At 52.2% G+C, this 14,759-nt stretch overlaps 1 protein-coding gene across 1 annotated transcript; it reads left to right on the plus strand.

Moving 5' to 3' along the window:
* SSTR5 (somatostatin receptor 5) lies at positions 1-10,046 on the plus strand. The gene is made up of 2 exons (XM_053992071.1): positions 1-84; positions 6,499-10,046. The coding sequence occupies exon 2, from the start codon at positions 6,580-6,582 to the stop codon at positions 7,690-7,692; it is 1,113 nt and encodes a 370-aa protein (XP_053848046.1). The 5' UTR covers positions 1-84; positions 6,499-6,579; the 3' UTR covers positions 7,693-10,046.
* The last annotated feature ends 4,713 nt before the right edge of the window (positions 10,047-14,759 follow it).

Consider the following 14,759-nt stretch of genomic DNA (forward strand, 5'->3'; position numbering starts at 1 on the left):
GCGGCCAGCGCGGGGAGCGCTCCCGGCGCGGCTGCGGGAGCGGCAGGCTCCTGCTCCAGCGGGAGAGCAGCCCTGGAGCCGCAGGTAACCACGGCCGGGAGCCGGGAACGCCGAGCCGGGATGCGGGGAACGGGAGCGATCGCTGCGGGCAGGGAGGATGGGCACGGGGCGGGGGGGGGATCCGCAAACCCCGCTTGGGGGGGCTGGCTGGGGTGAAGGAGGCAGCGGAGCCGTCGGTCCCGCTTGTGGAGACACCGAATTTGCCCTTCTGAGGGGGGGTTTGGTGCTGGAGCGACTCCATCCTGGGTGGGGGGTGGCGAGGGGGACCCTCTGGGCAGTGATGTGACCCTGTCCTGACTGGGGGTGCCCGGGAGGGACCCTCTGGGCAGTGGGGTGACAATCCTGGCTGGGGGTGCCCGGGAGGGACCGCCGGCCGTGGGGACGATGCCGCGTTGGAAGCAGGAGCAGCCTGAGCGCGGCTTTGGAGCTGGGAAGGGACGCGAGAGGCACCAGCGGGCACAGCCCGGGGCCGCTGTCACCCCGGGGATGTGGCAGAGCCCCGGACGGGGCTCAGGGAGCGAGCAGAGCCCTGGCATAAAGCACGGCACGGAGCGCAGGGGGTGCGAGCTGCTCCGGGGGGGGGCAGCGAGCACAGATGTCAAGGTCAAGGTGACATGGGGGGGGGTCAGGCCAAGGTGACATTGGGGGGGGTCAGGCCAAGGTGACATTGAGGGGGTCAGGATGGGGCCTGGGAGCAGCTCTGGCTGTCCCTGGGCTGGCTCCCTGCAGCTCCCAGCCCCGGAGCCCAGAGCCTGGCATGGAAGAGCAGGGCAGGAACAGCCGGGCTCAGGCGCTTTGGGCTCAAGCAGAGACTTTTGTAGCTCTGGGGAGGAGGAGACCCCCGGGTGAAACCCCACAGCCGCCCCCAGGGTGCTGGGACCAGTCTGGGGGTGCTTGAGGGACCCCCCAGCTCCTGGGGACAGCCACCGGGGCTCGGTGGCTGCAGTGGAGCTGCACTGCTGGAGTGGGACGGATCCAAGCCAGACACCCCAAATCCTGGAATTTCCCACCTGGAGCTGCTGTTCCTGAGCTCCTTCCACTGAGGGGCCTGGGGCTGTTCCTGCTCTCCCTCAGCCTGGGAGCAGCCCCAGGCTGGAATTAGTGCTCCTGCACCGATCTGGAACATCCCTGGAATCTCTGCGTGTCCCTGGATTGCAGAGAGGAAGGGCAGAACAGAAACCTTTGGGGAAACCCCTGGGTTTGGGGCTGTGCTGGAGCTGGAGCTGGGTTTGGGAGCTCCACCCCAGCCCCACTGCCCGGTGGGGGAACAGAGATGGAGCTCCACACCTTGCTCTGCCTGGAGCAAACCCAGCCTTAAATCTGGGACCAAACCCAGCTTAAGTCTGGGATGAAACCCACCTTAAACCCAGGAGCAAACCCATCTTAAATCTGGGAGCAAACCCACCTTAAATTCGGGAGCAAACCCATCTTAAATCAGGAAGCAAACCCAGCCTTAAATCTGGGACCAAACCCATCTTAAATTAGGGAGCAAACCCATCTTAAATCAGGAAGCAAATCCATCTTAAATCCAAGAGCAAACTCATCTTAAATCTGGGAGCAAACCCATCTTAAATCTGGGAGCAAACCCAGTTTAAATCTGGGAGAAAACCCAGTTTAAATCTGGGAGAAAACCCAGTTTAAATCTGGGATCAAACCCAGCTTAAATCCAGGAGCAAATCCAGTTTAAATCTGGAACCAAACCAATTTTAAATCCGGGAGCAAACCCATCTTAAACCTGGGACTAAACCCAGCAGCATTTGCCTTCCACGAGTGTTGGTGAGGCAGGAGCAGCTGAGCCCGAGTGAGTAATCCCCAAGCACGACTTAAACGTGTTTGGGGAGAGAGAAAAAAAAAACAATTCAGCCAGGATTTGGGTTTATGGGTTGTTTCAGGAGTTGTTTGCTCCTCAAAAATAGAAGCAGCTTCTCAGGTGCTCTGGGAAACCCTGGGACAAGATGAGGGGTAACAAGGTGGTGCCAAATATACAATTTAAAAAGATTTTTTGGGGGGTTAAAAGCTGGAAGAAGTCGTTGAACTTGGAATTCAGCTGATGGGTGCTTAGTCCCAGTTCAGAGAGTGGAAGCAGAGGAGCAATTTCATGTGAGAAAGTTTTGTTTTCAGCAGAGAAAAATCCATAATTTGTTTTTTTGGGGCAAAAGACGCCCCCTGAGAAGCCTCAAAGGCAGATTTGTTGCAAGTTCCTTTTCAGGAGAATCTGAACGGATTCCTTGGGCGTTTTTGACTCCGGGTGGTGGGAACGGGAAAAGCGAGGTGTCCCTGCTGCATTGTACAGAACATTTTCACCCCTCAGAGCTGAGGCAGCTCTCAGGGCGATGCTGCCTTTCCCTGCTGCTCCCACCCAGCTTTCCAGGGATTTTTGAGTTATCCCAGAGCTGCTCTGCCTGGTGTCCCCAGCTCCCTCCCTCTCCCGCCTGCTCCATCCGCCCAAACCCAAGGAACGAGGCCCCAGGGGCTCTCTGGGAAGCAGCAGGTGATGGACACTCAGCTCCAAAAGGGAAAAATTACCAAACCCCCAGGGATTTATTGCAGCCAGCTCCACGGGATGGGAGTTCTGCTGCCGGGAGACAATTCCTGGAGAGTTCTCCGGGGGTTTTTCCTCCCAGGACAGTTTGAAAAGGCTGGATTCCCACTGGCTGTGTTATCCCTCATTATCCTGCTGTGCTGGTGCTGCCGTGCTGGTGCTGTAATTCCATTCCCAGCAATTATTGTTGGATGAGAGAGCGACGATTCCAGAGGCAAACAGGCAGCAGGATCCAATCCAGCTTGGAAAATCAGGTTTAATTCCTGCAATTCCTGCCTGATCCCTGCCCCACTCTCATGCAATGTTCTCCACGGAGTTATTTTTGCTTTCCTGCAGTGACCAGAGCCAGGGAAAACTTCAGCCTTGATCTGTCTGGGCATTTTTAATTTGAAATTAAAAATTTTAATTCGATTTTAAACGTTTGTTTTTCCTTAGGTTGGGATGGTTTTTCAGTCGCTGTTCTGTTAATCCTTGGGGTTTTTTTTCACCCAGGTTTATTTAGGAGTTTTCACAAATGTGAAATTCTAGCACCATAACACCTCTGCTATTTATTCCCTGAATTTTTTTGGGAAGCAGGGACAGAGATATATTCAGCTGCTGTGGATGCAGATTTTTTTCCTGGATGCTGCTCTGTTAAAACTTGGAATTCTATCAGTGATTATTCCAGGTCTACATTCCCAGCTCCTCGATTTTAAGCAGAAAACCCAGAATTTATGGACAATCCCAGGGTGGGGGCTTGGAAATCAAAAAGGAAAAAAAAAAAGCTGGATCAGAGAAAAACCCCTGGAGGCGTGTTTGTTACTAATCCCTTAATTAAGAACACCAAACAAGGCTATGAGGGATCAATCAGCGCTTCTTAATTACCTTTAATCATCATCTTTAATCACCCTTTGTGGAGGTTCAGGGTCGTGGTGACAAAAGGAGCTGAGGCCAAATTGTGCCGGTGATGGACAAATTGGGATGGGGGGAAAAATTCCCTGTGCTCCTCCAAGGCAGCCAGGAAAACATGGATTTGCAGCTGGTCAGGGTTTGGTTTTGTTTTTTTTTTTTTCCAGGAAAAATCCCGGAATTCTGGTGGCTGCAAGGCAAAGGCTGAGGGAAGCAAAGGTGGAATGGGGCTCTGGGTTTGGTTTGCAGATCTGGGGGACTTTGGGACGTCAAATCCTGGGAATGGGGAATGTCCAGATGGAGAAAATTCCTTCCTGGTGCTGGAAAAGTCAGGGAAGAGTTGGAAGGATTTGCACCAGAGCCTTAGGAAAGGGATTTCCCCTCAGGAAATGCACTGGGACATCCCTGGAATTGTCCACATCCAGGCTGGAGAAATCCAGGATAAAGGGAGGTGCTCATGGATGAGCTTGGAGGTCCCTTCCAACCCAAAGCATTCCAGGGTTCTGGGATTCCCTTCCCAATCCGCTGGGGGTGACAGGGAATGTTGCACAGTTCATCCCACAGAACAGAAATCCCGAGGGAAAGGTGAATATTCCCACAAACCCACGGGAACAGCCCCAAAACGCTGAGGTGACAAAGTGTCCCTGACTCCAGGAAAAGTCTGGTGAGGGAACCTGGAAGTTCCTCTCTGTTGGAAAATCCAAAAAAAATCCAAAAGTCCACCAAAAAAAATCCAAAAAATCCGCACCTCTCCATGGAAAGCTCACCCAAGTCCTTCATGGAAAACCTCGGGAACGCCAATGGATGGCTGGGAGAGCCCGAGGCCCTCTGCAAACAGGGATTTGGGGCTGGAGGATTCCTCCAGGGGGAGAAGAAATTGGAAGTATCCAAAGAAAAGAGCTCCTCTTCCCAAGGCCTGAACTCCAGCGCTGGTGGAAGGACCAGGAGTGAAGTTGTTGTGTAATTCCTCCAGTCCCGAATCCAAGGATTTGCACTGTGGGAAAAGGGACTTTGGAAAATGTGTCCTTGGCCATTTTTTTTTTGAGGATAAGCCACCTCCTGACCTTCCCCGCTGAGCTCCAGCCCTGCTTCTTTCCATGCCTTCCCATTTTTTTCCAGGCTCAGATGGAAATTTGGGCTTTTTGGGCCCAGCCTGGATGTGCTGAGCTTGTCTGGGAAGAACATTCCCAATCCCAAGGATGCAGCTCCGTGGATATGAGTCTATAAACCCTGCCTGCCCCATCCTGAGTATTTTTCCTTCCTATTCTTCCCTCCAGCGATCCCAGTGGGGTCACAGCAGGAAAATGGGAATTTCCAAACCCGTCCCACCCGAGAATGTGGGGCCCCAGCTTTGGCTTCTCCCAGGATTCCCCCATAAATAACCTGAGGTTTGCTACAACTCAGAATTTCAAAATAAATCGAAGCTCAGTATTTAAAATTCCACTTTTTCAGCCAGAACTGGACTTTTCCTGTGTTATTCTGTCCAAGCACTGGAGTTTTCCTGTGTTATTTTCTCCAGGCTCTGACCCACTCCTGTTTAATTTATAAGGAGCTCGGCTGAGCTCTGCCTGCAGCGGGATGTTGGGAATTGCAGGGATGCTCCCAACACCTAAACCCCAAATATTCCAGCAGCAGCACATCCAGCTCCTCCTGCCCCATCCCCACCCCCGCAGAGCTCCGGCAGCTCCCTCAGCTCTCCCTACACTCCCGATTTTCCCCCCCTGGTGCATCTCCACCCAGCCACGTGAGACACCTACTCCCCATCTGCACGTTCCCAAAGCAGCTCGGCACATTTGTGATTCCTCCCGGGAGCTGCAGGGGCTCCTCCTCTCCCCCAGGTTTTCTCACCCCAGGAGAAAGCCCAGCCACGATGGAGGTGGCTTCGGATTGCTCCTGGAGACAAGGAGTTTTTCCAGCGCTGTGGGCTGGCTGTTTGTGATTCCACATCCAAACCCCCGGATTGTTGTGGGAATCTGATCGACAGGTGATGGCAGCAAAAATTGCTGGGTTTTTCTTCCACCTTCACCAGGATTTGCTGTGGGATTTGGTGCTTTAAGTCTCCGTTTTAAATAGGTGACGTTTCCAAGTTTCTCCACCTGATAAATTGAAGCCCACTCCGACAAAAAAGGTGGAAAAATATTCCTGGGAATCAAGCTCGCCACAGGAAAGGGGCGTTGGAAATTCTCCACCTTTTTCAGAATGGCTGGTAAAATTTATTCCAGCTTCAAATCTGCTCAGCTGTCCTGGAGCTGCCCACTGCAGCTTGGATTTCCTGCAGGAAAAAGGGATTTTTGGGATAAAAAGCAGTTCAGGGTGAGAGGAGAGGATGCAGGAATACAAAAAATAATCTTGAGAGATGGGAAAAAAAACCGGATTATTCCTTCCCCTCTCTGTGCACACACCCTGACCTGGTGGGGAAGATCTCAGACATGATCCTTTCTGTCTTGGAGCTCAGGGCTTTTTTTCCAAGGGTTTTCCATGGTTATGGAAAGTTTTACTTCCTCCCCTGGTCCCAGTTCCAACCCCAACACCTTCCACTGTCCCAGGTTGCTCCAAGCCCCATCCAGCCCAGCCTTGGACACTTCCAGGGATGGGGCAGCCACAGCTTCTCTGGGAATTCTATTCCAGAGCCTCTCCACCCTCACAGGGAAAAATCCATCACAGCCACAGCCAGCCCTGGATCCTGTGAAAATGAAACAGAACCTGGGATCTGCTGGGATGAGCACGGGGATCCTCCCATTGTGCAAATCCTTTGTTTGGAATTGATCCCATTCCTTGGCTGAATAATCCAACCCCAAATCCCAATAGAAGAGAAAATGGAAGTGATTGTAGAAGTCTGCTTTGAATTCACTCTTCCTGTCTCCCTTTTCCTTGAATTTTTGAATTTTTAAATTTTTGAATTTTTGAGGTTTTGAATTTTTGAACTTTCGAATTTTGAAACTTCTGAATTTTTGAATTTTCAAAATTTTCGAACTTTTGAACTTTCCAATTTTGATTTTTCCTTCTAGGAACAAGATGCCCGTGAGGTTTAATCTCGCTTAAGAGATTAAAAAAAAAAAAAAAACCACGGAGAGAAAACAAAAACCCGCATGGATCCTCTGTACTTTCCCAGCACGTTCAGCATGGAAGCCGCTCCCGGCGAGGTGAACTCCTCCCTGCTGCCCAACGCGACGGAGAACGGGACGCTCCCGGAGCCGCCCCCGTTCCAGTACATCCACAAGGTGCTCATCCCCGTCTGCTACCTGCTGGTGTGCGCCGTGGGGCTGAGCGGCAACGCCCTGGTCATCTACGTGGTGCTGCGCCACGCCAAGATGAAAACGGTCACCAACATCTACATCCTCAACCTGGCCGTGGCCGACGTGCTCTTCATGCTGGGCCTGCCCTTCCTGGCCACCCAAAACGCCATCTCCTACTGGCCCTTCGGCTCCTTCCTCTGCCGCCTGGTGATGACCGTGGACGGCATCAACCAGTTCACCAGCATCTTCTGCCTGACGGTGATGAGCATGGACCGCTACCTGGCCGTGGTGCACCCCATCAAATCCACCAAGTGGAGACGCCCCAGGGTGGCCAAGCTCATCAGTGCCACCGTCTGGACCTTCTCCTTCTTGGTGGTGCTGCCCGTGATCATCTTCTCGGACGTGCAGGAGGACTTCCAGACGTGCAACATGAACTGGCCGGAGCCAGTCAACGTCTGGTCGGCGGCGTTCATCATCTACACCTCGGTGCTGGGCTTCTTCGGCCCCTTGCTGGTCATCTGCCTGTGCTACCTGCTGATCGTGGTCAAGGTCAAGTCCTCGGGGATCCGCGTGGGCTCCACGCGGCGCCGCCGGTCGGAGCGGAAGGTCACCAGGATGGTGGTGATCATCGTGGTGGTCTTCGTGTTCTGCTGGCTGCCCTTCTACACCATGAACATCGTCAACCTGATCCTCATCCTGCCCGCCGACCCCGTCCTGGAGGGGCTCTACTTCTTCATGGTGGTGCTGTCCTACGCCAACAGCTGCGCCAACCCCATCCTCTACGGCTTCCTCTCCGACAACTTCAAGCAGAGCTTCCAGAAGGTTCTCTGCCTCCGCAAGGGCGATGGGGCGGAGGATGGAGACCCCGTGGAGCACAGGCAGGAGAACAGCAGCCGCCTGCAGGAGTCCATGCTGACCCACAGGAACGCGGAGTTCAACGGGCACATGCAGACCAGCAAGGTCTGAGGGCGTGGCCCGGCACTGCGGAGTCCCCTGGAGGACTTGGGGACTTCAAGGGTCACGCGAAAGGGAAACGTGGGAGCCCCAGAAGCTCCAAGAAATGTCCACAGAGGGCTCTTCCCTGCTTTTCCCAGCTGGAGGTGCCAAGCTCTCGTGGCGTCCTGATGGACCCGACGTCTGGGACCACTTTGGGTCCTTCGGGGAATGGTTTCCAGGCTTTGTACCCCTCTAGTGATGCAAGCCAACACTAAGCCAGCTCTAATTCCCTTGTTAAGCTTGGTTTAAGGCTGCTTTGCACTGCTGGGATCAGCTCCGAGCAGCAACCAGCTCAGCTGTTTGGATCTTTGGGAATTCTTCAAGGGGATTTCTGAAAGGAAAATGAGATTTCTTCAGAGTTTCATGCAAAAAAGGCACCAGCACCGCTCTGGGAATGGGATCTGATGTGCTGGGTGCTGCCTTTGCTTTGTTTTCCTGTCATTAACCCATCCCAGGGAGCCAGAACAGCCAGGAACCCTTCACACACAGCCAGAAAGGATTTTCTGGAGATTAGGAAAAGGATTTTTTCCAGATCAGGAAAACATTCTGGAAAGGAATGAATGTAGCCATGAGACTTCCACCTTCCCACCCCACGAAATGTGCTGTGACCCCGTTGTTGTGATGTCAGTGCTGATGGCCGTGGGCTCCTGGGGAGATTTTGTGTCCATTCCTTGGTTCTGAGTGTAAGTCTGGACTCAACACTCCATTTCCAGAAATTAAACCCAGCTCAGTCCCCTCTGAGTGTAAATCTGGATTCAAAACTGCGTTTTCAGAAATTAAACCCAGCTCAGTCCCCTCTGAGCGTAAATCTGGATTCAAAACTGCGTTTTCAGAAATTAAACCCAGCTCAATCCCCTCCTGACTGGTGCAGTTGCCAGGGGGTGTTTGCGCCTCGATCCTGGAGGTTTTTCCCAACCTTAATGATTCTGTAATTCCATTTATTCTCTTGGATGTGACACTCCCAAAGGCAGGAACTCACTGGACACACCGAGACACAAGCACAGGATGCACAGGAGCCCGGCTGGGACCACGAGTAATTTACTCCCAGGTTTCTCCCAGTAGCAGGCAGTGCTCACCTGCCCTACAGCACATTCCAAATCCCAGCACAGCCAGGTTTAACTGATTAATTAATAAAATTAACTTTTCCCGTAGCTTTGGTGTGAGCTGGGCTGTGATTCCCTCAGTTTTCCACCTGAAATGATTCGTCCTGGAAGCTCCCGAGTGGGAAATCACTGGAAAACTCAAGGTCGGGGCAGGAAAATCTGCCTTGGAAAGAAAAAGGACTTTAAAAAATTCAGATTTCTGGGAAGGAGCTAAACCCTGACTTGGGCAGAGCAAAGAGCATTTCTCCCCTCTTTCCATGGGGTTTGATCAAATCCTTGGAATTAACCAAGGGAGGTTTTATCCGGAGGGAACAGACCCTGGAAAAGAGGTGGGTGAACCTTGGACCGATCCCACCTCTTTTCCCGCCCCCTCGGATCAGGATGGGGATCCCAATTCCCAGAAAACAGAAATTCCAGCCAGCCCATCCAACATTCCCCTTGGTAATGCTGCAATCCATCATGTTTAAGGAGCAAATTTAGGAAAGCTCTGAATGCCCCATTTCCCAGGAAAATTCCCTTTCCAACCAGCAGCTCCCTGGGGAATTTGGTGCCATGGGAATGCTGCTTTGGAAGAGTTGTTTCTTTTTCCTGGCCCAAGGAATTTTGTTCTGGGAGCAGCTCCTGCAGATCATCTCTCCCAGTGCCACTCAGCCTTTGCTCCACCCTGAAAAATCTTTCCTCAGACCTGCCCTGTGCCTTAGGAAGCTCCGCTGGCTTTTCCCCGAATCCCAAACGCCGTTCCTGGGCTTCTCCTGGCAGCTTGGCAGTGGAATTTTGAGGAGCCAGCTGAGCTGCCAACGTCCCTGCACACATTCCATCAAAACATGTCATCCTTCCACAAAGACTGACAAATTCCCGGGAAAATCTGTCCTCCCAGCCAGCCCTTCCCAGGAAGCTCCAGACAGCATCGACACTCCCCAGATCCCTTTTTTTTCCACACGTTCCAACCCCAATCCCTCAGCCCCAGGGATTGAGTGACATTTTTAATACCTCGACAGACAATCCTTCCAAATTCCAGCTTATTCAGCTTTTCCTTTGATTCATCCAAGGATTCCGAATGATGGCTCTGCTCTGCTGGAAAAAAAAAAAACAAAAAAACAAACCCACCCACGGGAAGATCATGGAAAATCTGCCTGGTGCCCATCTGACCTTCAGGAGGTGGAAAAATCATTTGGATAAAATAAAAATTAAATAAAATAATAAATAAAAAATAAACTGGAATTTCTGGTTCAGGCTCCAGCTATGAATATTCAGTGAGATCCATGGAATAAAGGGAATTCCAGCTGCTGGATACCAAAGGATGTGAGGGAAGGGTGTGTGGAAAAATCCACCAAGCAACCTTTGGGATACAGGAGCAGCTTCCTTCTGGGATTCATTTTTTATTCCATGAAAAATGGGTTTGACTGAGGGAGGGAAATCATGGATTCGGTTTGGACAAGTGGCATTGGGAGACAGCAACTCCAAAGGGCAGATCCCAGGTGGGCATCCCGGAGGAACTGGGATTAATGGGCTTCACTGGGCACTTCCCGGGTTTCAGCAGGGTCACCATGGAATCCTCGGGCTTTGGGATCTCTCCTGGCTGCTCCCCAAGGGAGGAAAAACCCAGGGAAGTGCCTGGAGTGTGGAATTTATCCCGGGATTTATCAATGGATTGATGTTGGAGTAAGAGCAGGGCATGGAATTTTTGCGCCTTCCCTCTTTAACTCCCAGTTAAACTCCCAGCTCTCTGTTCCCTGAGGTTCCAGGGATGGGATTATCCCTGGCATCCAAACATTCCCTGTGCCACAAAGTCCTTGATCCATCAGCAGCATCCTTAAATCCTACAAATCCCAGTTTCCAGTGCCTTTCCCTGCTCCTTGGAACTGCAGCCGAGGCAGGAGCGGCTGATTTCATTCCCTGATTTATTCCCAGGATATTTTATCCAGCTCCAGCCCCTCGCTCACCTGGAATGCCTCAGCTGCTCTCCTCACCCCGCTCCTGGTTTTCCCGGGCCGTTCATTCCCGCCCGTTTGGGTGTTGTTTGGAGAACTCCATGGAAATCCGGCGCTGTTGCCATGGGATGGGCAGCGCTCCGGGGTTTCTGTGTTCCCTCTCCCTTTAACACTTAATCCTCCCTATCTGCCCATCATTCCCTGGAAAGTCACGGAAGGTGACGCTGTCCCCGCTGGCTCCCTGCTCCTGAGCCTTTAAGCCCTGGATCCCGTTCCTGACCTCGAGCCGGGAGTCATCCCAAATATTGGATGTATCCCATTCCCCCAGCCTGGGATGAACCCGCTTTTCCCAACAGGAAAAGCAGCAGCCCTTGGGAAAAGCTGGGAATGAGCAATCCTGGCCCGTGGGGGTGGGAGGTAACACAGGAATTTCCGTGGGGATTTCACCCTGGATGCAAACACAGCCCAGGCCTGGAAGTGCAGTGACCTGGGAATTATCAGGGAAGAGTTTTCCCTTCGCCTTCCATGGAGCACCTCTGCTGGCTGGATTTGGGGTTTATAATCCTGGTTTAATCCCTCTGGGATGGGAGATCCAGGACTGCAGCCCCCACTGCTCCAGAGGATCCCTATTTCATATTCCAGAGGGAGATTTGGGCCTTTTCCTCTCCCTGCTCCAGAGGTGAATCCCACCACGGCTTTCTCTGGAGAATCTGGTGGAAAAAAAATAAAGGAAAAAACCCCCTCCAAGGCCTCAATGAATTTATGCACTCCTGGCTTTTCCCAGCAAAACAAAGAATCACGGAATGCTTTGGACTATCCCATTCCAACCCCTGACATGAGCAGGAACAATTTCCACTATCCCAGGGAGCTCCAAGCTCTGGCCTTGGGCACTTCCAGGGGTGGGGCAGCAATCCTGGGCGCAATTCCTGCACCCAGGAGGCACAACAGAGCCAGGCAGCACAAATCCCATACACAATTCCTGCTTCCAAGAGCCAGGCAGCACAAATCCCATACACAATCCCATACACAATTCCTGCTTCCAAGGGCCAGGCAGCACAAATCCCATACACAATTCCTGCTTCCAAAAGCCAGGCAGCACAAATCCCATACACAATTCCTGCTTCCAAAAGCCAGGCAGCACAAATCCCATACACAATTCCTGCTTCCAAGACCCAGGCAGCACAAATCCCATACACAATTCCTGCTTCCAAAAGCCAGGCAGCACAAATCCCATACACAATTCCTGCTTCCAAGGGCCAGGCAGCACAAATCCCATACACAATTCCTGCACAATTCCTGCTTCCAAAAGCCAGGCAGCACAAATCCCATACACAATTCCTGCACAATTCCTGCTTCCAAGACCCAGGCAGCACAAATCCCATACACAATCCCATACACAATTCCTGATTCCAAGGGCCAGGCAGCACAAATCCCATACACAATTCCTGCACAATTCCTGCTTCCAAGAGCCAGGCACCACAAATCCCATACACAATTCCTGCTTCCAAAAGCCAGGCAGCACAAATCCCATACACAATTCCTGCTCCACCGGAGGAGAAGCGTTGGCTCCGGGAGCCGTGGTGACAGCAGCTCCCCTGGGCAGGGTAATTAATTAATTATGCATTCCCAGAATTAATGAGAGCATCCTGTTTGCATCCCTGTCCCGTTTTTCCACAGATTCCAGCCCCATATGCCGGGTGCCAGACAGGGCTGACGGCCCCACATCCCTCACTTGGAGTTCTTTTATTTCCTGACGTGTCTGTGCCCGGCTCCTGACAGGAATCAGAGGCATTTCCATGGAATTAATTCATGGCACTCGATGGTGTTTGGATTTTTCCAGCACGTTTTCAGGGAGGGAAAAGCAGATCCGTGGATTTCTGACCTGATGAAAACCTGGGAGCTGAGCCGGGCCACACAGACAGAGGCAGGAGATGGGAATGGAGGGCTCTGCATCCCTGGAATCACAGGATCACCGAGGTGGGAAAAGATCTCTGACAGCACCGAGCCCATCCCTGTCCAGGTGTCTTTTCCATCCTGGAAAAATTCAGGATTCTGACTTAAAAGGGATAAAAACACAGAAAAACAGGGGGAAATGATCTGCTGGAGGAATTGTTTTGGATTCTTCCTTGCATGGAAAAAGGGAGACGATTCCAGTGTGATCCCCTGGGAATTCACAGGCTCTGTGCTGGGTTTTGGATCAGCAAAACCCTAAATCCGGTGGCAATTCCTCAGTTTCCTGCACATGGAATTTCACTCCTGAATTGGCCTTGGGATTGCAGCATTCCAGCCTGGAGCCAGCAGAGAGGGATTTGCTTCCAGAACGATCCAGAGAGGAAGCAATTCCCTGGAGAGCTGATTTAAATGTGATTTTCCCTGGAAATAGCATTAGGCTGTCGTTCCCAATATCTGGCAGGAATTGTTGGGTGCCCAAATCTCTGCAGCAGCTTTTGGCTGGAATACAAATGCAGCTGGGGAGGAAACATTCACAGGTTTGGGAATAGGGAAGCAAATCCCTCCTCGTCCCAGGGATCCAGCTCATCCTCCCTGTTTGCCCATTCCTGAGGGGATGAACCTCTTCCCACATCTCTGCTGGGGCCAAATCCAGCCCTGCAAGGACACAAATCCTGAGTTTTCCCCACAGGAAGGCCCTGCCCCATCAGAATCCCAGGGATTTTTCCTGGAAAACCTGGGAGAGAACAGGAAATCTCCCAAAATTAAGCAAGGGAAAGGTGCTGAGGGCAGAGAGCACACACGGATTTTCCGAGAATCCTCAGGATTTACAGGAACAGAGCAGGGAGCAAGAACAGGGAACACCCAAATGAATCCCACCTCTCATTCCAGGGAAGGATGGAGATTCCCAGGGAATTGTGAATTGGGATTGGGAATTGAGGTTCTCAGCCTGTGCAGGGATTGGGAATTGCCATTCCCAGCCTGTCCTGGGTTTGGGAATTGCCATTCCCAGCTTGTCCAAGGTTTTGGAATTGCCATTCCCAGCTTGTCCTGGGTTTGGGAATTGCCATTCCCAGCCTGTCCAAGCTTTGGGAATTGCCATTACCAGCCTGTGCAGGGTTTGGGAATTGCCATTCCCAGTCTGTGAAGGGTTTGGGAATTGCCATTCCCAGCCTGTGCAGGGTTTGGGAATTGCCATTCCCAGCTTGTCCTGGGTTTGGGAATTGCCATTCCCAGCTTGTCCAAGGTTTTGGAATTGCCATTCCCAGCTTGTCCTGGGTTTGGGAATTGCCATTCCCAGCCTGTCCAAGCTTTGGGAATTGCCATTCCCAGTCTGTGCAGGGTTTGGGAATTGCCATTCCCAGCCTGTCCAAGGTTTGGGAATTGCCATTCCCAACCTGTGCAGGATTTGGGAATTGCCATTCCCAGCCTATCCTGGGTTTGGGAATTGCCATTCCCAGCCTGTCCTGGGTTTGGGAATTGCCATTCCCAGCCTATCCTGGGTTTGGGAATTGCCATTCCCAGCCTGTCCAAGGTTTGGGAATTGCCATTCCCAGCCTGTGCAGGGTTTGGGAATTGCCATTCCCAGTCTGTGCAGGGTTTGGGAATTGCCATTCCCAGCCTGTGCAGGGTTTGGGAATTGCCATTCCCAGCCTGCAGGGAGGGTGTGGAAGGCCAAAGTCTCATCCGAGCTTTTAGCCAGGATTGCTCCCTGGCTTGGAAGCCTCTCTGTTTGTTTTCCCTCTTTCCCCTCCCATCTCCTGCATTTTCTCCCAATCCTTGGGGTGGGATAGATCCCTGCTGGAGTCATTAAATCCCATTCCACACATCCAGAGGCAATCCATTAGCCTGAGCTGTTGCCTGGTTTCCTTATCGGCCTCGATGTTATCTCGTTCCTGTCGTAAATCCAAAGTTTCCTCCTGGAGAGGAAGGGGAGAGTTTGCCCAAGGCAAACCAGTGCCTGTTGTTATTCCCGAGAAAAATCCCCCCAGAGGGATGGAACCACACCCAAACAGGCTCTTTATCCCCAAAACAGGCTGGGAGGAGATGGGAG

This window comes from Vidua macroura, chromosome 16, assembly GCF_024509145.1.
Source record: "Vidua macroura isolate BioBank_ID:100142 chromosome 16, ASM2450914v1, whole genome shotgun sequence".
Lineage (NCBI taxonomy): Eukaryota > Metazoa > Chordata > Aves > Passeriformes > Viduidae > Vidua > Vidua macroura.

Excerpts from the sequence above, each read along its gene's own strand:
- SSTR5 (XM_053992071.1), top strand. The coding sequence starts at position 6,580 with ATGGATCCTCTGTACTTTCCCAGCACGTTCAGCATGGAAGCCGCTCCC.